The following is a 25,892-nucleotide window of genomic DNA, read 5'->3' as shown; positions in this document are numbered from 1 at the left end:
TAAAAAAAATGAATCTACACTACCTGATGATGCTTCCATAAAACGTTCAACTTCTCTGGCCAAATGGTTTTTGAGAAGATTTTTAAAAATACCAACAAATTTTCATAAATTCTAAATTATCTCCCTTTGGAAATAAGGTGAGCCCTTCATTTTAAATCTCCTTCACCTTAGGATGCTCTGAGCCAATTTGGGTTGAAATTGGCCCAGTGATTGTGAAAAGTTTACAGACTGATGGACGTAAAGACAGACGCCAAACAAAAGGCAATCAGTAAAGCTTACGTTAGTTTTCAGCTCTGGTGAGCTAAAAAAAATTTCAAGTATATGATACCTTCTCAGCATGATCTTTGTTCTCTTTGTCTCTATGGATTTTTCTATTAGGTCAAACAGTAATGCATTCAGTATTCTGGAAATGTAAAATTCTGAACATGAGATAAGTTGCAAATCCTAATAATTATATTGAGTTTTTTCAATAGTTAGAGCTTTTTCTGCTATATTGCAAGATCTAGATATGAAAGAAGTGAGAAATTCTCTAAAAAGAAATCTTTCAATAAATATTGTTCAAACAACATGCATCATTTTGCTTTAAAGCCCTTTCACAATTAGCACATGAGCACTTTACAACACTTTGCAATCGGAATGTTTTCGCTTTGCAAGAGCTCTAGTTTACATTGCACGATGTCTTGCATTCATTATATACATTTTAGTGGTCACATTAAGTCTCCTCAAAATGGTGTACATGCACACCATTCAGATGGGACTGAATGTGATCCAAATTATTGCAATGCAATGCACAAACATTAGAATGAACATCTTACAATGTTTTGTTTACTTGCAAGAGTGAAGCCAAATTTTAAAGATCGTAAGGTGAATCGCAGTGTCAATGCGTGTGTTTTGCAACCATGAGACTGTTGTTCATTGTGTCTCATGTAATCTTGCAATGTTTTACTATCATTGCATGATTTATCAGCTTCAATTTGCCATGCTTTGCCACTGGTATATATACATATATGCGACAGGTCTTGGGGCCCCCTTTTCCATGGCCTTCTTTTTTCGTCACCTTCACTTTGGCTGTTACTATGATCATTTTCTTGGGCGGCATTCTCTCGAACATTCAACTATATTAACTGAAGAGCATTGGAAACAGGAGGTATGTACCCACTCTGACTTGCACGAACATTTGTAACATTGAACGCATAATCGCACGAGCACTGCATGTCCAATGGCATTGGCGCATGTACAATCGACATTTCACCTGAACAATCACACGATCCTATCACATTATCTTATAACTCTTGCTTTCATTGTGCAACAGTCAATTATAGATGCAAGATATATCGCAAGATTTAATGTGTTTGCATCGCACAACAGTTGCTATAGATTGTGCAAATTTTTGTATGAATACTTTTTCATACGGCATTGTGATGATTATGGCAACAGTTTACAATCCAAATCTAAATTTTTCGGTTGCAAGAATATTTTGTTGCTTCTGCTTGTGCACCAATTGTAAGAGGGAATTTAGGTATAAGCAGTGGAAAAAGGCTTTCTCCAGTGATTCTCTATACATTGGCTTAAAATTAGTCACATAAGGCTTGGATATTGTTTTGCTGTTGTATGCACAGTAGATACACTTTATTTGGGTATCCATCATAATATAAAGGAGGGTGGGTGGATGGTGGTGCTATTGATCAAACAATGTGAATGGTCTCTTATAATGATAATTTGTGCTTTGTGTCTAGAAGTATCAACTGTCACAGTAAAATAACACTCAAATGATGAGGTTTGTGTCTGCCATGAATTTCTGCATATATGAAATGTGGATTGCTATTCTGAAATGGCTATCTTACAGCTCAAATCTAGTTGCCCAAAATGAAAGAGCACCTCTGCAATACGTTTGATTATTGAAGAGTATATTTTCTGTCATTTTCAATCTTAAGCGACTGCCTGATGCAATCATTGAGAAATTAGACAGACTTTTTGTTGATGCACCTGGGATTACTTCCAGCAAAGCTGGCATAGAAAGGATACACCTATTATCATCAATACAGTCCAATCAAACCCTACATACATTGATTTTAGTTTCATTTAATTATATATGTGTTTCATTTTCCTTCCTGTCTATAAACGTCAAATTGAATCAAACCAGATTTTACAATCATACTTACTGAGTTATGTACTCCATGTTGTTTTGAAATAGTATCATCAAAAGAGAGGCCACATTGGCTCTGAAAAGAACAAGAAATCAGTCACATTGCTCATTTTGAAAACTGTTACAATGGTTTATACAAATATTCTGCTAAGTACAACAGAAGGCACATCTAAATAGAGTCCATAAAACATTTGTATTAATACAGAGCCTATGAGAAGCATGACAACATCTGTATCATTATCTTTAAAGGAAGATGTGAAAACAGCTAGCCCCCAGTAAATTGACAGAAAAATCTGTTTCACTTTGCCTGAATTGTTCTTTTATCTTTAATACACCAGGCCCCACCATCACCAACTTTCCTCAAGTCAATACTCAGCCTCAAGTCTGAGATTTGACCTCAAATGTATGCACTTTTCTTTAAATGATTTGAGGTGAGGAATGAGTTGAGTGATTTGAAGATTTTGGTGACGGTGGAGCCTGGTATGTGTCCTCATAAAATTTCCATTCTAACCATTGAAGATAAAACAATCACATAGAAAATATTTGGATTATTATTTGTGGTAGGGGCACACTGTTTCACATTCAATCCCAAAAGACTTTAAACTCTGCCCTATTTTATACAATTGCAAGTTAAAACTATCCCCCCACATTTTGGTAAATGTGTTTGGCCTAACTATATATGCCATTTACATTCATTATTTGGATAGTACATTATTTATTAGTTGTAATTTCAACTAATGTTATTTCTCATCCCTAAGTTTTCCTGCATTTTTACTGATGAGAATTTGGCGATAAACAATGCCATATGTAATTTGTAAACCTGTACTGCCAATCTGCTTAATCAATTGTACTAAGTACCATCCATTCTATTCATTTTTAGGTCACCTGAGTCACCCTGAGGTAAGGGGAATCTAACTTGTGAAATACATGGCTCTACCTCCCCCAGGGGACCACAGGTGGTGCAAAATATGCCAAAAAACCCAAATTTTCAAATATCTTCTTCTCTACTCCCACACATGTGAGGAAAAAAACCTGAATGCATGGTTAGGATGTCCATGAAGCCCTCTATCAAAATTGGGAAATCCATGGCCCCTGAGTCAGGGGTTCACTTTGGCCATATAGTGAAAATGTATTAGATCTTAGAAAATCTTCTTCTCTACTCCCATATATATTTTAATAAAACTGAGTGCATGGTTAAGATGTCCACGGACTCCTCTACCTAAATTGTGAAATTCATGACCCCCGGGGCAGGGTTTAGGCCCTAGGGCAAGGCCAATTTAGCCATATAGTGAAAATGTATTAAATCCTAGAAAATCTTCCTTTTTACTCTGACACATGTGGAGAAAAAACTGAATGCATGGTTATGATGTCCACAAACTCCTCTACCTAAATTGCGAAATTCATGGCCCCTGGGTCAGGGGTTCAAGTTGTAGGGGTGGGAAGGGGAGCAATATGGCCATATAATTTTAATGCACATAATGTTTAAAAATCTTCTCTACAAATAAAAACTAACTGCATATTTAGAAAAAAAATTATCCTGTCATCTTTAATAATAATATTTCTTGACACCTGCACATAAGACAAGGGTTATGTCTGGGAAGGGAGGGGGGGGGGGGGGTATGTATTTGTCTTAATTTATTCTGCTCAGGAATTTCAATGAAAGAAATAAGTTAATTCACATATTAAGAAAAGAAATATAATGAAGCTGTCCATCAAAGTTATTGATATAATATTGTGAAAGCTTTTGAAAGGAGTTCAGGGAAGAGGATTATATAACAGATAATGGAGTTATCTTCCCTTGCTTCTTCCAAATGGAGTTATCTTCCTTCGCTTATTCATATTTAGTAATTGATCATTATATATAAGAAGTTGTATGATCAAAATAGTTATGCATGTATTTTTATCATTATAAACAAAAACAGTTTTTAAATTTCTTAAAACAAACAAGTAGACTTGTTAATAGTAAATTAATAAGTAGTATACTAGTCACCTTGTTTTAGGGTATATATGTTTGTCTTGGACATACACACACTTATATGCATGTTCACAAATTGGGGACTTGTATTATGTTCAGATCAGATTGAGGTCACATCAAAAATTATATGTGGGGCCAAAATTAAAAATATCTATGTTTCCCCTAACGCGACAGACCCAATGAAATCCCGCCGACTGAATTGTTTTTATTACCATATTGAATACAGAATTATTTTTATAGAAACCTAATTTAAAGTAGTCCGAGTATCGCTGTTGTAAACAATGGCAATAATAAGCAATTAGAACGGTAAATATATGTATTTTATGAGAGATAGAAATGATTAATGTTGAGAAACTCGATTCTGTTAAAGTAAAATGAAAAACGAAGTCTCTGATTAACCAGGATCTCAGGTAATGCTTATATCTTCTTTGTTTTGATCCCCCCCCCCTTGAATTTCTCTTTTCTTTTACTAAAACCAGTTTAAATTTAGAGACAGAAGCTATTTTGAATTTAATCAATAGTCAATTAATTAATGTTTAAATGATATCTAACATTGTTGACAGATCTAGGCAGAATGTGATTTTTACGGATTTTTTCGTCAGGGTCTACTTGGTTAAGAGCTTATAGCGTGAAAAGTAATCCGTCAACATATAATTTATTTTACCAAATCCTTTTTCTAAGATGTCAATCTATAGAACAAACACCATGAATTTAAGTTTGAGTCCATAAAATAGTAAAAAAATTACCAAACGCGATATACTAGCATTGCATTTTTTGTATTCTATTTTGATACATCAGGTCCATAAAGCGTACTTACTTACAAAAATTTGCGCAAATTTATTGATGAGATATGGCTTAAATAAATATTTATACTCTATTTTGTATGTTCAGTTCTAATTTTCCCAAAATTGGTAATTATTTTTAGGAAAAACGGATGTCTGGCAAATTTCATAATTGTCAATAATTTTCGCAAGGGGGTACACCAGTCTGAGAGGTGATACCAAACAAATTAGCATGTAAACATACATATTTTCTTTTGTATATGTATTGCTAGAATTTATATTTATCATTTAAAGCTAAGCTTTTAATGATTGAGCCCATTTAGTGCCGAGTATAGGACTACCTTAACCCAATCATCAACATGGGCAAAATACTCCGATAACTTAGCCGGAATTTCCTCCGAAAGAGAAGTTGAAGTCACCCTGTGTTCTGAGTTCACGATCGTGCAAATTAACCCCAAAGACATTAAAATGATAAACATTTTATTCAAAAAACGTTTCACAACCCCTGTTAACCACTGTTGTGATTAATAATTTGCAATTGTCTTATCTTCTATGGGTTACAAAATATAACGGTGAAGCAACATGCCTACTGTGATTTAAAAATAACAACCAATGTTTATTACTTTTAGTGTTGATATTACAATAAGTTGGTGACTTATAATTAGTCAATAACTTTGCCAACTTAATGCTAAAATAATCACAAAACCATCTGTCTACATGCAGTTATCTTAAAAATCAAAGTGAGGTTGTAATTGGGTAATAGGGTTGGACTAATACCCCAAAATACACATAAGTACGGAAGCTGGTTTTATTTGTCATTTAGCTAGCCCAATTACAAAACATTTTATCTATAAAATGTATGAATACATCAAATAAATTAAATTTATCAGATTGGATAAGTTTTTAAAACTTTAAGAAGTTGTTTTATTTTTTATAAACTTGCTTTTAAAGATTCTAATCCAATTTTAATTAAGGTTGAATCTGTGTATATTATAATTCCTGTAGATTATGCTGTATCAAATAATGACTGTCTCCCTGATTTCTCAAACTTCTTCCTTATAACTTTTCTGTAAGGGAGAAATAAGTCTCCCAAAAACTAGGTTTGTACTTAAATGTGATATGAAAGTCTCTTTATGATGTTAAAATTTTTAAACAGTTCTCTAAATTTCATCAAATTTCAAATAGAGTTGGTTATGGTAGTCATTATTATTAAAGTGAAATTGGGTAAATTTACAAAAATCTTTTAATTATCATCTACATTTATTTTTTTCCCCAGGTATTATTTTTCACATTTGTGTTAATATTTCTTTGTCTGTACACCTATAGCTATTTCCTTATCAAAGAAGAATATTCTTTGCTAGTGTATAAACTTTTGTGCAAACTCGATATTGTAGAATCATTAAATATGACTTCACAAACATTTACATGTATTTCATTACCTTAAGTTTATCAAATATGATTGTTCAAATATTATTGGTTTAATATACTTTTAGACATTTTATAAACCAAATTTTGAAAAATTAATTGATACTTTAAAGTATGTACATTACATAAAATATGATATTCAAATATAGGTTAACATGTACATCAACTTACGAATGATAACGAATCTATACTCGTGCACAACTAATCATTGAATGAAACATGTATAAATAGAAAGACAATATCAAATTCTGAATTTGTTACTAATTTTTTTTTACATTCCATTAGTACAAGTCTAACAATTTGTTTTACAACTGGTCATATTTTTTTTTTAGTTTTGTAATTAATCAAAGAATTAATTGATTTTTTTCATTTTTAATTTATAATGTATTTTTAATTATGCTCTGGCAGAAAAAAAAATTATTTACCTACCTACCTACCTATCCAACTTAAAAATTAAGGGTCAGGTTAGGGGAAAAATAGATATTTTTAATGATGTCCTGGGCAATTTTATTGGAACGAATTATCATATGTAAATGGACCATGAAATTTTATTATACTTTCATGTTAAATACTGAAATCTGATTGGTTAAGATGCAGTTGATAATCTGTTCTATTACCCTCAGCATTAGCAACACACTTAGCAACGGGTAACACAACGAATTGTTACATGCGTGTAAATTATGCGCGTATTGGGTTCGCCGTGGAATTCACGTCATTTCTATATAAAATCAGTAAAAATTAAAACATTCAGAATAAATAATGCCTGTTTGGGAGGATAACAGTTGAAATTGACACCCCTCGAAAACTATTGTCAACCTCCGCGTCGGTTGACAATGGTTTTCTCGGGGTGTCAATTTCAACTGTTACCCTCCCAAACAGGCACTATTTATATAGTGACAGACTGCATCACCTGAAATATATCTACAAGGACCTTACTGTTTCAATGCTCAATAAATCCATACCTACAGTGATGAAAAATAGGTAGATTTTAAACAGAAAAGCGGTACTGAAGTTCCATAATTAGTTTCGATTTGTCAATCATAGTTTTATTTATATCAAGATGGTGGGAACCTAGAATAGCTCATTGAAATTTTGGAGCTATGCATACAGTTGTTAAACTGCAAATCAGAGTTACCCATACAGACAAGTAAGAGCTAAGCGTACAGTAAATAATATCAAGATATGGTCAGAAAAACTTCAATTTCAAAATATTAAGTGCGCTCTTTATACATATAACTATTTTGTCTCAAAGATAACATATTAGAAAAACATTTTTACAACAAGAAACGTACATTATTTTTTGTAAAAGAAAATGAGAAGCACTTCTTTAGGTATTATGATTCAATTTCTTATTAAATTTTTATATTGTTCTGATCCAATAAGATTTTTTCAAAAGAGAAATTTTATGATTTAAGGATGGAAATGACTAGTATAAACTTATTCTAGGTTACTATCGTATAAATATCGAGACGTCTGTCCAGATATGAATTATTTACATATGTATGTGTTTTCAATCTACGATGGAAATGACTAGTATAAACTTATTCTAGTTTACTATCGTATAAATATCGAGACAATTTGTCTGTCCAGATATGAGTTATTTACATGTATGTGTTTTCAATCTATGATGCAAATACTTATGTACACAGCGCTACTTGTTCTTTCCCGTTGACGAACAGCCCTACCCAAAACTGTACACTTCTGTTCCTACACTGTGTTCTTTATATATATGTCTATGGACATGCTAATGATACTGGAAGCCATTTTTAAATTAAGAACTTCACTTTCGAGCTTTAAAAAAACAAATTTTGAACCCGACTTTATATCGGCTTAACATCAAAACAGTGTATGGAATATTGCTTGAGAGGCATATACAGGTACATTTCGATATATCCATATATTGATACAGCCCTAGCCTACAAATCGTCAATAACATGATTTTTTTCTATGGAAAACCCAGTTAAAAACTTAAAGCTGACCTTAATATCAATACATGTATTTAATTTATCTCAGAAAATAATAAAAACCATGAATTATGCTGCATCAAAAAATTGAATTTATTTAATATGCATGTACAAGTGTTATTGTAAACAACAATTTCCTTGTACATTAACTGTTAACAAATGATTTACTAGTTAAGTGCTGATTGGTAGACAAGCTCATTAGTCAAATCCTTTTAATGCAATCTAATTAAAATCAGATCCTTGATCCACTTTGACAATTTGTATTATTATACTTTCATGTGAAATACTGAAATCTGATTGGCTTAGACGCAGTTGATAATCCGTTTTGTTATACTTTCATGTTAAATACTGAAATCTGATTGGTTAAGACGCAGTTAATAATATTTACTATTACCCTCAGCGTTAGCAACGGGTAACATTAAAAAATGTTACATGCGCGAAAATTATGCGCGTACGGTTCGCTGTAGAATTCACGTTATTCCTATATAAAAGCAGTAAAATTTTCTTAAAAATTTTAAAAAAGACATTCAGTATAACAAAATAAATAGTGCCTGTTTGGGAGGATAACAGTTGAAATTGACACCCCTTCGCGTCGGTTGACAATGGTTTTCTCGGGGTGTCAATTTCAACTGTTACCCTCCCAAACAGGCACTATTTATATAATATCACCCTCAGCGTTAGCAACACACTTGGCAACGGGTAACACTATATAAATAGTGCCTGTTTGGGAGGGTAACAGTTGAAATTGACACCCCGAGGAAACCACCGACGCGAAGCAGAGGTTGACAATGGTTTTCGAGGGGTTTCACTTTCAACTGTTATCCTCCCAAACAGGCACTATTTATTTTATTACACTGAATGTCTTAATTTTATAGATTTTTTACTGCTTTTATATAGAAATTACGTGAATTCCACGGCGAACCGTACGCGCATAATTTACGAGATGTAACAATTCGTTGTGTTACCCGTTGCAGTGATTGGGAAGGCCAAAAATGTCAATGGGACTATGGCCCCACAGTTATTAATTTTAATGGGCCATTTTCATAATGAAAGGACCATCTATTTATTCATTGGGGCCATTTTGTAAATTTGAAATTATCAAGGACCAACCTAGAGCAAAACAACTTCTACAAAAATTTAAAAACTTAACCAATTGGTTAAATTTCATTTATTTGATGTGTTTAAACATTTCACTGATGCAATTTTTGTAATGGTGTTTGCGTAATGATAAATAAAATCAGTCTCTGTACTTCTGTGTTTTTGGAGGTATTAGTCAAACCCTTTGACCCAATTATTACCGTTATGTAGAGAATCTTTCAAACTTTGAAGATTACTGTAGGGAAACAGCTTTTCTTTATTATTTGAACATTAATTTTGCGAGTTATTAACTAATAACAAGTTACAACTAATTGTAGTATCAACACTTAAATAAACATCGGCACAGTGTGGTTGCATCACCCGTATTTATAACCCCTACAGTAACGATAAGCATGGTAAGACAGTCGTGAGTTTTAATAATCACAAAAGGGATTAATTGAGGCTGTGAAAACGTCTTTTCAATTAGATAATCATCATTTTACTGCATTTGGGGTTAGTTTACTTAATTGAGAACTCAGAATACTGGGCGACTTCAACTTCTCTTTCGGAGGAAATTCTGGAATGATCTACCACGCATAAATGAGTGGAAACGTTTTTGTTGGTTGTTTATTTCTGTTTTACCAAACACGACCAATGAAATTTGATGTTTCAAAACGAATGTATTAAAGACGATTAGGTAAGTCGTACAGAGTAAATTTCCAGCGGACATCGCTTAAACTTTTATAACCGATGAGAAATTTGAATGCGTACTTCGGCGCTTGGAGTAATTGATTTAATGCGCCATTTTTCTCTTAAATGCAACTATGGCGCGTGGCGCAGGTCCTTCCCAATCATTGCTGTTGCTAAATGTGTTGCTAACGCTGAGGGTAATAGAACGGATTACCAACTGTGTCTAAACCAATCAGATTTGAGTATTTAACATGAAAGTATAACAAAACAAATTGTTACATTGCGTAAATTATGCGCGTACAGTTCGCCGTAGAATTCATGTCATTTCGACCGGTATATAAAAGCAGTAAAATTTTCTCTAAAATTAAGACACTCAGTATAATAAAGTAATTAGTGCCTGTTTAGGATGGTAACTGTTGAAATTGACACCCCTCGAAAACCATTATCAACCTCCGCTTCGCATCGGTTGACAATGGCTTTCTCGGTGCGTCAATTTCAGACACCATTCATATATTGTTACACAAAGCAATATAAAATTAGTTGAGCCAGTCAAAGATCTGAATTTTATTAGATATTGTTTTATAAGTTATCCTGATTGAAGAAACTCATAGTAGAGCCCAGAGTAAACCCAAAGTGGACATGGAAAGCAACATTAGGGTTCAGATGAGTTGCGCTTTCTGATAGGGTATCTGGTTGTGTAGTTCAGACCTTTACATACCCTCAAATATAGGACAATACAGCAATATATGACATTTTGAAGATTATTTATATCATTTGGGGAATAATTATTAAAACTTCCTCATAATTCTGGTGATAGTGATTTACCTGTCTCTAATGGTAAACGTCTTCTGCTTCTCCAGTGTCCTCACAAACATCAACAGGAAGTGCTTGTTGTTCAGAAGTTGACGGAAGTGAGATATGGCCACATCTGGATGCCTATCCATGTTTCCACTTTTCTGGATTAAATGTCATTAGATCATGGTCAAAATTAAAAAATGTTTGCATGATACTTTCATGATTATGTAAAAGTATTTCTTTTTTAAGTTGCCTATTTAGTTTATAAGTTCGGCAATAAAAAACTTTCATGCAAGTTAACATTTTTTTTTAGTTTATTATAGTCCGTGAAAACAGCCATTGTATTTGTTAGAGACAAAGAAAGTTAAGCTTTCTCGCCATGAATAAAGTCTAGTTAAAAAGCATAAATCTTTTCAAGTCAACGTTTTTGGATGCTTCCGAAACATCATTACCAGCCCTGTAAACTGAAAAACTGTGGTTGTTTATATGTAAGAATGGCAACTCTCAACACTTCACTTTCCGAAGTTGGTAGTCATTCATTAATTCATTTATGTCTTAGACAATAAATAATTTATTTTGGTTTTTAGAACTTCCACAGAATTTGTTAGGTATCAAGGTTAATTATTCTTAAACTAGTGCAAATTTCTGTGTGTGTCAGAATTGCAAACTTTTTGTAAGTGATGAACTGACAAGGATAGACATTAACTTTTCAGTTGACTTGCCCCTTGGGCATGTGAACTTGAACCATGACTTGCCCGAAATCAATGTAAAATTGGTATCCCGGAAAATAAGTAAGATATTCATTAATTTTGAGTAACACACAATATGATGACCAAATACTTACTTTTTATTTGATACGCTGAGTTAATGGTTAAAACATTGATGGGCCAGTATTTTTAGCATACAGTGCATACCATACCAGGCAGTGTCTATGTCAATTATTCCTGTAAACTCAGACACTGCCATCAATAAGTTTTTAATATCATGTTTTGTTTAATTTTTGATGGATACTTCATCCCTACAAATTTACTAACATAGAAGACTGGGAGGCTAATCAATATGTAATCATTGCTAACAACATGTATCATAATCAGGAAAAGCCATAAGACAAGTATATTTGATCTGCTAACATTCTGTGTGTATGCAAATACAGACTCTGAATCATGCTACTCAATTGTACACCTTCAAAACAAACAGTACCTTTTTTTGCAAGAAATGAGTCGTATCATTCACAACACGAACTGTACAGTTCACAAGCCAAAATGTACCATGCCATGAAACATAAGGTACCTTCACAATATGAACTGTACTGTGCAAAAATTGTGCTTTATGATAATTTAAGCATGACTCACTCCAAAACAAAGAAGCGTACCATATCATGCAATAAATGTGGAACTTCCACTTAATTGACCAATGTTGCTTGACAAAATAAGTTCAATATTATGCTGATATAGAGTTATAGAGGTTAGGAGTTTTAAGAGAATATTACTGTCTGTTTTTCACCAAGTCTTTTAGTGACTCTTAAAGCTAAGGGCGCTTTCCATTTACGTTGCCTCGCCGGCGACGTTATCGGGAAACAGCGACGTTAATGGAACGGTTGGCAACGTCACAATGATCCAACGATGACGATTGCAGCTTAAAACTGATACCTATCTTAAAATTTGATCCAAAAATGTTGGCTATTTGCAGTTTTAATGTATTTCAATGTAGTACGACAAATTGTAGTTTTAGAAATACTAGTTTTGTAGAATATGATAACATCGACGCCATATTGTTTCCTAATCAGCAACGGTATATTGTGTTGCCACAATCGCTCGCCGGCGACGCGCATTCCAGCAATCGGCGACGAAGGCAGCACCGGCAAATCCGGCGATGCCGGTTAAATGGAAAGCACCCATAGATATTGGACAAGTATACAGTAATCGAACTTTCACAGTCAAGTCATTAGACATATCTATTAAGTTCATTACTGGAGAAAAGAAACAAACAGCTTTATGAGTCCATTAATGAAGAAGAGAAACATTTTGATAAAGAAGCTGGCAAAGGAGCTCAAAATATACAATCCAGAGCAATGAAGGTCATGGATCCCCGTTCTAAATTAAAGAGTATTTTAAAGGGTTTGCGTGCCACTTCCAGTGACTCCCATGAAGTTGATAATGTTAATGCACTACATATGTTTCCTACTCAAGCAAACTGTTTTACCCCTGCGAATGTGTTCGAAATGTTTTCTTTATCATTGCTAAGTACATAATAAATCCAGAGGTGCTCGATTGAAAGTTCACGAGACTTCACCGAGATTTGTTTAGTTCCTGTGAAATTTCGAGCGGAAGTATAAGTGTTCGAATAATATTCTCAAAATACGCAAGTACTGGTCATTTTTCATAACATATCCTACTTTGATTTACGTTAAAGCATGAAAATCTATTTATATCTATGTCTTATTTCATTTTATAGAGAATAATTAAACTAAACTATGATATTTAGAACAGAGTTATTGTTCGTGTTCAACCATTCTACACGGGGTTGAAAGTATGAACATTGGGTTGCTTAATAAAATCATAGCCATGTTTGAAGCTTTTGGCATGCAATACATTGCTTTTTTTAAAAACAGAATGGGTGTCTGTTTTATATAAAAACTTAGTATATCGAGCTATTTTAAAGAACATTCTGCATAAAATTTTCGCTTTTGATGCTAATACTAGGTCAGGCGTAAATCAAAAATTAATTCTAAAGGGGAATTGCCACTAAGCATGTAATTGTTGCAATTATAGCAGAAAAAAAGAACTCATTGTATCCACTAATTAAAGAACATAAAGTTTAAAATCCTTAAATGTCTAGATTTTATATTTGACTACAAGTATCTAGATTCTAGGAAATAGACTATAAACACAAGGCATGATTTTTACTGTGAAACTGAAAGGGTCAAATAAAACCATGTGGTCTAAATTTAAATGACAATAACATTATCAGGGGTGTGTTTGTTTACATTTATTTTGGCCCACTATAAACTTGAAAGCTTTAACCAAGTCATATTTATTCAACATTTCAAATTGGAAGGACTGTCATGGTTCTAAATCTAACAAGAGGCCCAATGGGCCACATCGCTTACCTGAACAATACTGGCTTTATATGGGTGTTGAAAGGATATTGTGCCATATGGCACCTCGGTAGATTAACCAATAATGAATATCCAAATTTTACACTTATTTTTGCATATACTTAACTAAATTTTCAGTTGGTGTATACAGTTAACTTCCAGTTCCCTTTATTTTAGCCCCCCCCCCCCAAATCACTTTATAAAACAATTAAAATATATGAGAGCATAAAGGTAGATTTTCTCCCTCCACTACTTACTAGTTATTGTATTTTATTTTAAAAAATCCTATATGTGAAAGAAGAAAAGTGGACCTCAATGCACCAGAATGAATGCGCTCAATTTCTCAAATTAAAAACATTGAAAAATTTAATTGGCCTTTTCCATTTTAAACGATTGTTGTTTACCAGGCATGAATTCATTTCGTAAGACGTTTCATATCCATACTCACTTGACTGATGAATAAACTTATTAATAACTGAAAAATGTTGTCACATATGTTAAAGAGCTATAATTCAAATCAATGTATTGGCAGGCATGTCGCTCTATTGTACCAAGGCCCACCCATTATTTTCATTTTTATAAAAAAAGTTAACAACAAATGTCTACAAACAAAGATGATTTTCCGTTGCAATAATTTTTTAAGAATGATAATGCTTTTATCCTCATAATAATAATGTGTCAGGACTATGGAAACTGTTTAAAAGACATCATCTTTATTTACTTGTGTTCGAAAAACTATCAAAGATTTGTGAACATTTTATGCAATTTATCCTTTAAGAAGAGGCATATCATCTTTTTAGCAAGCATTTCTCTTGATCAACCAAAATTTCAGCGTCAATCGTAGAATTATAAGCAAAATACATAGCTTGCTTTGAGTCGTGTTTTTGTTCACATGAGTTTATTACATTCGACTTAAGATTTTTAAACTTGGTATTTCCTATTCAGCAAAGCTGCATTTAAAATATAAGCAAACTAAAGCATGACCTCAGCTTTGTGTACAAACAAACAGTAGCATTGTGCGCAAAGCTCTGCATCTTGCTTACAACTCAAAGCTTGACTCTCAAGAGAAAAATGCACTAAAACAAAGAAAAAACACAATTTATTTTTCATCATATATATATATCTATATATTTCTAGCAGTGAGAATAATCTCCATTTAGATTGAAATTGCTGAGCATCTTAATAAAACATGTTTCATTAATCAACCATTACGTAGAGTATGTACCGAATTACATGTACCAACATAATGAATAGTATTTTATATTATTATACTTTCATGTTAAATACTGAAATCTGATTGGTTTAGACGCAGTTGATAATCCGTTCTATTACCCTCAGCGTTAGCAACACACTTAGCAATGGGTAATACAACGAATTGTTACATGCGTATACAGTTCGCCCGTAGAATTCATGTCATTTTTATATAAAAGTAGTAAAAAGTTCTCTAAAATTAAGACATTCAGTATAATAAAATAAATAGTGCCTGATTGGGAGGATAACAGTTGAAATTGACACCCCTTGAAAACCATTATCAACTTCCGCTTCGCGTCGGTTGACAATGGTTTCCTCGGGGTGTCAATTTCAACTGTTACCCTCCCAAACAGGCACTATTTATATAATATGTTATAAAATAGAATAGAATGCCGGTCACGGAATGCCGGTTCCGGTCACATAATGGATTAGTACACGGTAAAAGAAGCTCCGCAATATTTTTTTGAATAATGTTCTAATTCTGACGTATAAGCTGGTTTTGGTGATATTTGCAAATTGGGAGTAACTTTGCCTTGCATTAGCTCTGTTTATTGTGATTGTCAAGGTGATAAAGAACCGTTCGCAGGACAAGCTCAAAAAACATTTATTATGTTTGATCATTTAACCCCGATGAACGCTAAGCTTATTCGCGACCTCAAAGATGACCCCAGGATCCACTCAGCATGGCACTTCAATGGCAAAGTGTTCGCTCTCGATAATGACGGCAAGAGACAAAAATTCGACATCCTAGATAATGTCAGTGAGAAACTTAAGCACCGGTGCTAACCATGCTAACTTTTCAGTTTTGAACGCGGAGTAACTGTAAGGTTTTGACCTCGGGATCGGGATTCAATGACATTCGGGTTCAATGTTTTGTGTTGTTTGTTTACATGCGTGGAAGTAATGCAAGAGTGAGAGAGGATGTTTGTCCTTTACAATTAAATTACATGTTTTTTGGATGCATCTAGTATTGGTAAGTGGCTGCGTAGATTGTTTTCAATATTTTGATCATTTCACTATGGTTTATATTTTTCTGTTCACTTTTGATAATGGTTGACTCAATTAAAATAGCTACCGTTAACTGCTAAGGGTTGGCTACATGTATCAAAACGCCAAGATGTTCTAAATTTCTATAAATTAAAAGGCTATTCTATTATATGTTTTCAAGATACACACTTTATTCCCGAAATTGAACCACTTGTTGAAGCAGTGTGGGGTTATAGATGTTTTTTTTAATTCATATAGATCAAATGCAAGAGGTACGTCTCTATTTTTTTTCACAACAATTTTGAATATAAAGTTCATGAAATAAAAAGAGATGAAGGGGGAAACTTAATTGCATTGGATCTAACTATAGAAGATAATAGGGTTACTCTTATGAACATTTATGGTCCGAACACGGAGTCCTGAGTTTTACGAGTATGTACGGGACACATTTTTAGAATTAGACAACGATTATTATATACTTGCAGGAGATTTTAATCTTGCACTGAATCCTGTTTTGGATACAATGAATTACAATTCAGTTAATATCCCAAAAGCAAGGGAAAAAATATTAGAAGTTATGGATGACTTACATCTGTCTGATTATTTTAGAATTTGAAACGGGGGCCGATAAAAGGGTATATACTTGGCGTTAAAAAAACCCTTTAAAACAAGGGTGTTTAGACTATATTTTGATATCTGAAAGTCTATCAAATTCTGTGGAATCTTACTCGATTAAACCTGGTTATAAATCAGACCACTCCATTGTTACTACAGAATTAAAATTCAATACCTTTAAAAGGGGGCGTGGATTGTGGAAATTTAACAACAGTCTACTTTCAGACATGAATTATGTACAAAAGGTAAAAGAAACAATACAAAACATTTGCCAACAATATCTGGTAGGAGACACTGAGGATATAGATGATAGTTCATTTCTAGATGTTCTACTCATGGAAATTAGGGGTAATATGTTTTACGGTGCGACCGTTGGGGCGAGCGCAGCAAGTGATCAAAAATGAATTATGATAAATCAATAAAAATAAAAGTAGTGACGTAAAGTACACATAAATGAAAAATGCAAAATAAAATAAATATACCAATTTTCCAGTTAATTTTTATTATTCATAATTCATAAGATTTCTTTTTTATTTATATACCAATCTGATTAAAATCAGATCTTTGAACAAAGTGTAGCGACATCAGAATTTGTCGGAGCGGATCAAAAATCTGATTTTGATCAGATTGTTTATATACTGGTCGCACGCCAGTATAGAATTTATCTCAGATAAAATGTTGTTGAATAATAAAGATTTTAACATAATGTTTTAACATAATATTTCCTCTTTTCTTGCAGCAGACATTTTTCTTAAACAAATAAAAATTGACTTATCACAGAATTCCCCCTCCCCCGTTTAAAAAGAAATCAAATTTACGTGTAAAAAAATTTGTTGATCACATAAGGAAAATGGATCCCCCGGTAGCATGTAATACCGTAAATAGTAGTGAAAATAAAGACACTTTTGAGCAGCTAAAGAGCTAAAGGCATACCACGCACTCCCCATTCCTCACCCCGATTAGAATTTTCCTGATTTTGAGAATTTTATTTTTCTTTTTGCTTATGAAGATTTTTTGAATGATGTTGCCACGCCCCATTTAAAAAAACGTTCCTGGAAATTACCGTAAATACAGTGAATAAAATAAATGTGAGCATTCATCCAAATGAGAGCAAATTACAGCTGTTTAATCCTATCTCTGAAGAAATGTCTCGATTCGTTAGCTATGCAAGATTTTGAGAAGATTTTGGTATAAATTTATATTTCAGCAGATTTACAATAACTACTTAGAGTTGTTTCCCCTTATTGTGACGTCAAAGTTCACGTCGGTCAAGTGTAGTCTGTCTCTTTGAAAACACACTAGAAAAAACTACGCGAAAAATATTGATTGTTTACTTAAAAAGCATGATGTTCTGGAAATTACACAATTTATCTGTTTCTCAAAAGTTTTACTTTGATTCTCGCGAGATGGTATCCAGTCTAGTGAGATCGGCCGACATTGAGGAATTGCATTGTGGGTCGAAATTTACTGACTCCGAAAAGTTCTGTCGGATCAATGTGCAAGAAATCCATTGTGACGTCACTCGAAAGGACGATAACTCCGTTAGTCTTAAAAGTAATGGAAATTGGCGTTGTGTTATTTACAATGCATGTACATAGTCTTTTATCTTGTTCTCGTGAGAGTGTGAAGTGGGAAACGATAATTACAGGGAACTACTGGGACGATTAAAACAAGGCATTACTGGTCCGATTTACTGACGCCAAAAAAATCCGTTGAATGAATGTGCAAATAGTCCGAATTTTCTATTCACACACGCCTTGCCGGTAGAGCTCGCTTCGCGCCGGCGCTGTGCGCCGGCGAGCTGTGCTCGCTATTACTATTTCATATTCCACTTTTAAGAAAAAGGAAAGAGAAAATAAAGAAAAGTCATTACTTGAAGAAATAGATAAATTAGAGTCTGAGAAAAATATCAATTTACATGCAGTTGAAGAAAAGAGATTATTACTAGAAAACATTAGGAAAGAAAAGATGATAGGGCATATGATCAGAGGTAAAGCTAGATGGGTTGAGGAAGGAGAAAAGCCTACCAGATATTTTTGTAACTTGGAAAATCGTAATTATATTAATAAAACTATCAAAAAATTAGAATTAGAAGGAAGTGGTATATGATCTATGACAAGGCAGAAATTCTTATTGAAGTTAAAACTTTTTACAAAAGCCTCTATGCAAAAAGAGATTCTGAATTATTGGACCTAGACTTCAAAGATATTATTCAAATCCATATTCAACAAGAGGCCCATGGGGCCATATCGCTCACCTGAGCAACAATGGGCGTTCAAAAAATATTGTGCCATATGGTCCCTCGGTAGAATAACAAAAAATAAATATTGTAAAATATTCGAATTTTACACTTATTTTTGCATACACGTAATCTTTGACATTGTACCTTCATGAAATACTATTTTTTACCAGAATAAGAAAATCCTATGCAAGATATAAAACTAAACATTTGGTAGGGGTACACTGTTAACTTGTTAACTTCCAATTCCCTATATTTTCGTTCTGCCCCCCCCCCCCCCCACTTTGTAAAGCGATCAAAATATATGAGAGCATATAGGTACATTTTTTTCATCAACTACTTACTAGTTATTATATATTAAAATGAAATATAATAGTTATTGTTTTTTATTTTAAAAATCCTACATGTATAGATGTGAAAAAGAAAATTGTACTTCAATGTGCTCAATTCCTCAAATTAAAAACATTCAAAAATTTAATTTGTCTTCTCCATTATAATTAAATGACTGTTATTTACCTCGCGTACAAACAAGGATAATTTTCCGCTGTGATATTTTCTTAGGAATAGCAATAATTACTTTATCCCCGCAACAGAAATGTGTCAGAACTATGGAAACTGTTTTAAAGATGTCGTTTTTATTTACTCGTGTCTGAAAAACTATCATAATTAATGTAGATTTCACATTATTTATTGTATAAAGAGGGGGCCCCAGATAGTAGGTATATACAGAATATCATTCTTTTATTTTGTTTGTACAAGTATTTAACATAATCTAATTCATATAGAATTTCTAATGTTCAACCAAAATTTCAGCGTCAATCGTAGAATCATAAGCAAGATACAGAGCTCACAGTTCGCCTAGGTTTGAGTCATATTTTGTTCACCTGAGTTTATTACATTCAGCTTAAGATTTTTAACTTGGTATTTCCTATTCAGCATTTAAAATGGAAAAAAGGATGGCCTAAGATTTTCAATTCTTTTATTCACTCAAGACCAGTTCACTGGTATTTGAGGTTCAAAATCAGTTTATACAAATGTACACAAACACAGTAAAGGATCACATGTACAGTAGGAGTACTTTTTATAATGACGAAAAAAGGTTAAGTTTACAATACAATAAGTTGTTAAAGTTGGTTTCTGAATAAATTGTATTTCAGTACTTTTTGTGATCGACTTCGGTCGATCACTATTGGGTCCATATGTGGCATCCGACAAATGCTTCCATGTGCGCACACATTCCGCTTGCATAAGTAGTTCTTATAAAAACTTGAAGTTTGGTTTAGTATTTATATAACATTTTACTCAGTTTTATTTCAATTCATTTACCTTAAGATATGCAAACATACATAAAATACAGTTCGACCTGTTAATTCAAGAATGCACATTTTGTCTCACGTGTAAGAATTTCGATCGAAAGTTTCATTCAGTAATGCAGTTGACCTCGATGAACTGACCTAAATCATAAGAAGATGCTCCATGAACTGACCTCGATCTATTGATGTTGCATAATAGTAGCTAGGAAGACGGCTTGATTTATAAACAAGGTTACGTTATAATGCGACCTCAATAGCAAGTTATGATGGCATTCAATGTTTTTCAGTCGCATTAAATTATTTTAATACAACTCTTTCTTTGTATACGTGTTAATGCTCTTTTAGAGCCCTACTCAGTATTCTGAAGAAGAAAATACATTAACATTTTTGTAATATGAATTCTTGGACTTTTCCGACGAGAATTGTGAGAAAAAACATGTTTGAATCGTGTTGTGTAATGATTAAAGATAGAATTGATTCCATCAAACTATGTATAAGTAATCGAAATATTCAAAACATTGTATGGATCCAAGCAATAATGAACTCTATTCTCATCAACCAGATGCTCGGCTGTACACCAGGTCACGTGATAGCTTGATGACGCGACCTCTAAATATAGAATGACTCTCTGCCTGTCGGAGATTTACGGAGACAGCCGATGGTTGAACACTCTGGCGTATGAATACATACGACTGCAAAAAATATCTAAATTGTTCGTACTATTTAACATCTGACTATTTTCAAGGTATTCAAAAATAAGTTTCTTAAAATCCAATGCTTCAAGATACATTACATCGAATTTATCGATTATTTTCAAGAACTAAATCTTGTCAGCGGTGATAATTTGTGCTTAGGTCCAAACGCTGTTTCACTTTCGGTTTGCCAGAGTGACTGCATAGGGGAGTTGATTAAAAATCAACTCCCAAAAAGGGTTGATCTGACTATGATGAATTTGCTTGTTGTGCAACAGTTCGCGTATGAATGGAAAATTTTGAAACATGCAAAATATATTGGTGCCGATTTAGTGAAGTAAATTGAGGCTAAATATTTCAATGCATTGACAGTTTTCACACATGGTGTTAGCTTGTTCTGATTTTCGTTTCGTTTTCATTATTTATGCTTTGTAACCTGGGAACTATCGTCTGTATTTCGTGATTCTTACGTATCAAATCAAACAGAGACTTCGGTAAATCAAACAGTTAACTGTGCAAATTAAGCAAAATAAGATTGGCGAAGTAACATATCATTGATTTTAAAATGAATAATAATAGATAAAATCAACTCCCGACAGTACTTCAGTACTTTGATTCGTATAATGTCATGGCTGCTTGAAACAAAGAACCTCATTTTAGAAGTATGGAATACGAGTATTGGTAAAATGGGTATGCAAACCCGGGCCGTGGCAAAATAAAAGCCGGGGCAGATCGGCAACTGTCAATTCCAAATACGCATTATTTTGCAGCAATATTTACAGCGAATACAAATATACAGGTCCATCAAATATCCTGAAATTTTAATAAGATTGGCAGATTAATAACTGCCAATCTTTTGTTTTGCCCAGGCCAAGTCTTGCCTACCCATTTTACCGGATGCCGAACCCGAAGCTATTAAACTGATTGAAACACGCCTTTCCTTTATTATTATTTTCGTAATAACTCAGATTTGAAACAGAATTATTCCTTAATTTTTGCAATTTATATTTTCCTTCCCATAAGGATTTTTTATGCTAAGTACGTTGAATTGGACTCAGTATTTCTTGAGAAGAAGATTTTTAAAAATGCACCCCCCTTTTTCTACAGTTTCAAGGTTTTCTCCGCTTTGAATACAGATCGGACTTCTATTTTGCAATTTATATTCGCCCTCCCATAAGGATGCTTTGTGCCAAATTTGGTTGAAATTGGATAAGCGGTTTTAGAGAAGAAGTTCAAAATGTAAAAAGTTTACAGACAGACGGACAGACAGACGGACAGACGGATGACAGACAAAATGTGATCAGAATAGCTCACTTGAGCTTTCAGCTCAGGTGAGCTAAAAAATTAAAACAAATGCAAACATACTGAAAGAAGAAAGAAAATCTGTAAAAAAATGTCTCAACTGATAAAGAAATAGTGTCAACAATACAAACTGTCATTAAAGCACAATTACACACTCAGTTGCTTTATGCAAATTATACAAATTAAAGGTTTACTAAAAAACAAGCACTACAAAGCAAAGATTCCCATATCTGGAGAGGTAAAAAATTATGATGGCGGATTAATCAATCATCGGTTCAAAACCCATCAATGATTCTTGCATCAGATACTTCAGGTATAGCAATGGGGGCCACATGGGAAACACTAAGCCAGGGAGGGTACTGGTCCTGACTAGAGAAGTCTTATCACATAAATGTAAAAGAACTTTTAGCCACTTTTTTAGCTCTTCAGTCATTTGCAAAATTTAAAAGAAATATTAAAATTTTGATAAAAAGACAATGTAACAGTCGTAGCTTACATAAACAGAATGGGGAGAACAAAATCAAATTTGCTTAATCAACTAGTAAAACAAATTGGTGTCAAATTCAATAATTGCAAATTCAAAGAAGAGCACAAGGATTCAAGGAATCAGCAAAATTCAGAGGATTGGATGTTAAATCAACAGGTTTTCAGTCAGATCATGAACCTTTGGGGGGGGGGGGGGGTGCAAAGATGACCTGTTTGTCTCTCTTTTAAACCATCAACTACCTCAATATACAAGTTGGAAATAGACCAAGAGGCGAAAGGAATAAACACATTTTATCACTCCTAGAAAGAAATGAAAGGTTACATTTTTACCTCCATTCACTAAGATAAGCAAATGTTTATCAAAAATAAGAAAAGAACAAATAGAAATGTTGTACTGATTGCATCAGTTTGGCAAAGTCAGTCTTGGAATCCTCTTTGATTCACAATTCAGTTTTTCTTCCATCGTATCCCTGCTTGATCTGTTAACATCACCAATAGGTTTAATCCATTCCCTAACAGCAAACAAATCCTTATATTTAGCTGCATGAGAAATTTTGGGAAATCCACAGAAACAAATTCTCTTTCAAAAGAAGCTGCCACTATGGAGACTAGGAGTAGCTTACAAGAGTGCCTAAAGAAAGTGGGTTAGCTGGTGTAGTACACACACAGTCAGTTAGTCCAATTCATTCTCCTCTGGAACCTATGGTATGGTTGTTGATGGTTCTGTACAACAATAACACACAGTACAGAACTACTTACGATTTGTAACCCATATAAGAGCAATTTTTCAATATGAGGACTCAAAAACCAAGATATCGGGAGTCTTGGGATGTAGCCATTTTGCTCAAAATCATTAAAAACTTGGGTGATAACAAAATTATTGGTTTAAACATGTAATCATGTAAACAAGTTGCTTTGCTAGCTCTGACTTTGGCTGGTAGAGCTTCAAAACTCAAATCAAATAAGTGTGAAATTTTTGTCAAACTCTGAAAACTTCATTTCATTCAAGATGTCTAATCCTAAAAGACTTGCAGACCAGGGAATTCTTTACAATTAATTGTGTTTAATGCATTTAACATTATTACATTTCTTGGTGTGTTCTCAAATGCATTAGATCCTACTTAGAAAGTCAAGTAATTTCATATTTTTGAAAATATGTAATTTACAGTGAATACCATGATTTGTTAATACTGTTGCTATGCTGATAAAACAAATCAGAATGGATGGTGTGACGTCAAAGATCAATGGCAGCTCTCATAGCAGTGGAAAATTTAAATTAAGCAATCAATATTTCTTGATTTTTTCATTGTTCCAGGCTTTTAATGAAAATAAATATGACCTACAATCTTTGTAAATGTTAATTGATTAATTGTACAAGATATCTATAGTTTCCTGCCCCTTAAAACTTTCAAAATGTTTAAGGAACCCTTGTGTTGGTATTGAAAGAAAGTTAGTGTCTATCTACTTCAGTGGAAATTAGAAATGGTCAGTACCTGTGGAGGCTGCAGTATGATGTGATCAAACATCCCAGGGAACAGTATCCTGAAGGTATACTCATCATAGTCATGGTATGGCTTCCTGCTGCTCTCAAGATCTGTTGTCAGGTCGGTCATATCTGTTTGCAGCTCAGCAAAGGCTATAACCAAAAAATATATTATAGCAAAATGTTTGGCTATTAATATTTTGTTTTTACTATTACCTTACCATTCATTTTGCAAATTTAACTAGGCATTTACTATGAAATCATTCACATTTTTTTGTGTAGTGTCAAATTTTCCCAGGTTTATTGTGATGCAATTTCATGAAATCTCTAGAAGTGATCATGAAAATCAAATGCGATTCTTATTTTATTAAAGATATAAATTCATGGGCGAGATATCCCAAATATCAATGCACAAAAATTGAACCACTACCACAAACAGTGATTGGGAAGGCCAAAAATGTCAATGGGACTATGGCCCCACAGTTATTGATTTTAATGGGCCATTTTCATAATGAAAGGGCCATCTATTTATTCATTGGGGCCATTTTGTAAAATTGAAATTATCAAGGACCAACCTAGAGCAAAAAACTTCTATAAAATTTAAAAACTTAACGAACTGGTTAAATTTCATTTATTTGATGTGTTTATACATTTCACTGATGCAATTTTTGTTATGGTGTTTGCTTAATGATAAATAAAATCAGTCTCTGTACTTCTGTGTTTTTTGGAGGTATTAGTCAAACCCTTTGACCCAATTATTACCGTTATGTAGAGAATCTTTCAAACTTTGAAGATAACTGTAGGGAACGGTTTTTCTTATTATTTAAACATTAATTTTGCGAGTTATTAAATAATTACAAGTTACAACTAATTGTAGTATCGACACTTAAATGAATAAACATCGGTTGTAATTTTCAATGCAGTGTGGTTGCATCACCCGTATTTATAACCCCTACAGTAACGATAAGCATGGTAAGACAGTCGTGAGTTTTAATAATCACAACAGGGATTAATTGAGGCTGTGAAAACGTCTTTTCAATTAGATAATCATCATTTTACTGCATTTGGGGTTAGTTTACATAATTGAGAACTTAGAATACTGGGCGACTTCAAGTTCTCTTTCGGAGGAAATTCTGGAATAATCTACCACGCATAAAAGAGTGGAAACGTTTTTATAGGTTGTTTATTTCTGTTTTACCAAACACGACCAATGAAATTTGATGTTTTAAAACAAATGTATTAAAAGACGATTAGCTAAGTCGTACAGAGTAAATTTCCAGCGGACATCGCTAAAACTTTTATAACCGATGAGAAATTTGAATGCGCACTTCGGCGCGTAGAGTAATTGATCTAATGCGCCATTTTTCTCTTAAATGCGACTATGGCGCGTGGCGCAGGTCCTTCCCAATCACTGCACAAATATTAATTAAATATATTATTAGATAAAACAAGAGGCCCTTAGGCCTTAATGGTCATTTGAGTACCATTGCCCATAGATGGACCAATCAAAGAGTATCATGTCTGTGGTAGATCGGGATTTCGTTTATATTTATTATTATGAGTATTCCGATCC

At 33.4% G+C, this 25,892-nt stretch overlaps 1 protein-coding gene across 6 annotated transcripts in view; it reads right to left on the bottom strand.

The window, feature by feature from the left end:
- Positions 1 to 25,892, bottom strand: part of LOC128158169 (plexin-B-like) — a 342,553-nt gene that overhangs the window by 44,815 nt on the left and 271,846 nt on the right. For all 6 annotated transcript variants that reach the window (XM_052820921.1, XM_052820923.1, XM_052820920.1 and 3 more), the window contains 4 exons: positions 24,330 to 24,472; positions 10,885 to 11,015; positions 2,163 to 2,222; positions 329 to 403 (listed from right to left, as the gene is read on the bottom strand). In XM_052820921.1, the coding sequence (XP_052676881.1) occupies positions 329 to 403; positions 2,163 to 2,222; positions 10,885 to 11,015; positions 24,330 to 24,472 (409 nt within the window). The remainder of the gene's footprint in view (positions 1 to 328; positions 404 to 2,162; positions 2,223 to 10,884; positions 11,016 to 24,329; positions 24,473 to 25,892) is intronic.

This window comes from Crassostrea angulata, chromosome 8 (genome assembly GCF_025612915.1).
Source record: "Crassostrea angulata isolate pt1a10 chromosome 8, ASM2561291v2, whole genome shotgun sequence".
Lineage (NCBI taxonomy): Eukaryota > Metazoa > Mollusca > Bivalvia > Ostreida > Ostreidae > Magallana > Magallana angulata.
The sequence above is the reverse complement of the archived record's forward strand: the minus strand, read 5'-3'. Positions and strand labels throughout refer to the sequence as shown.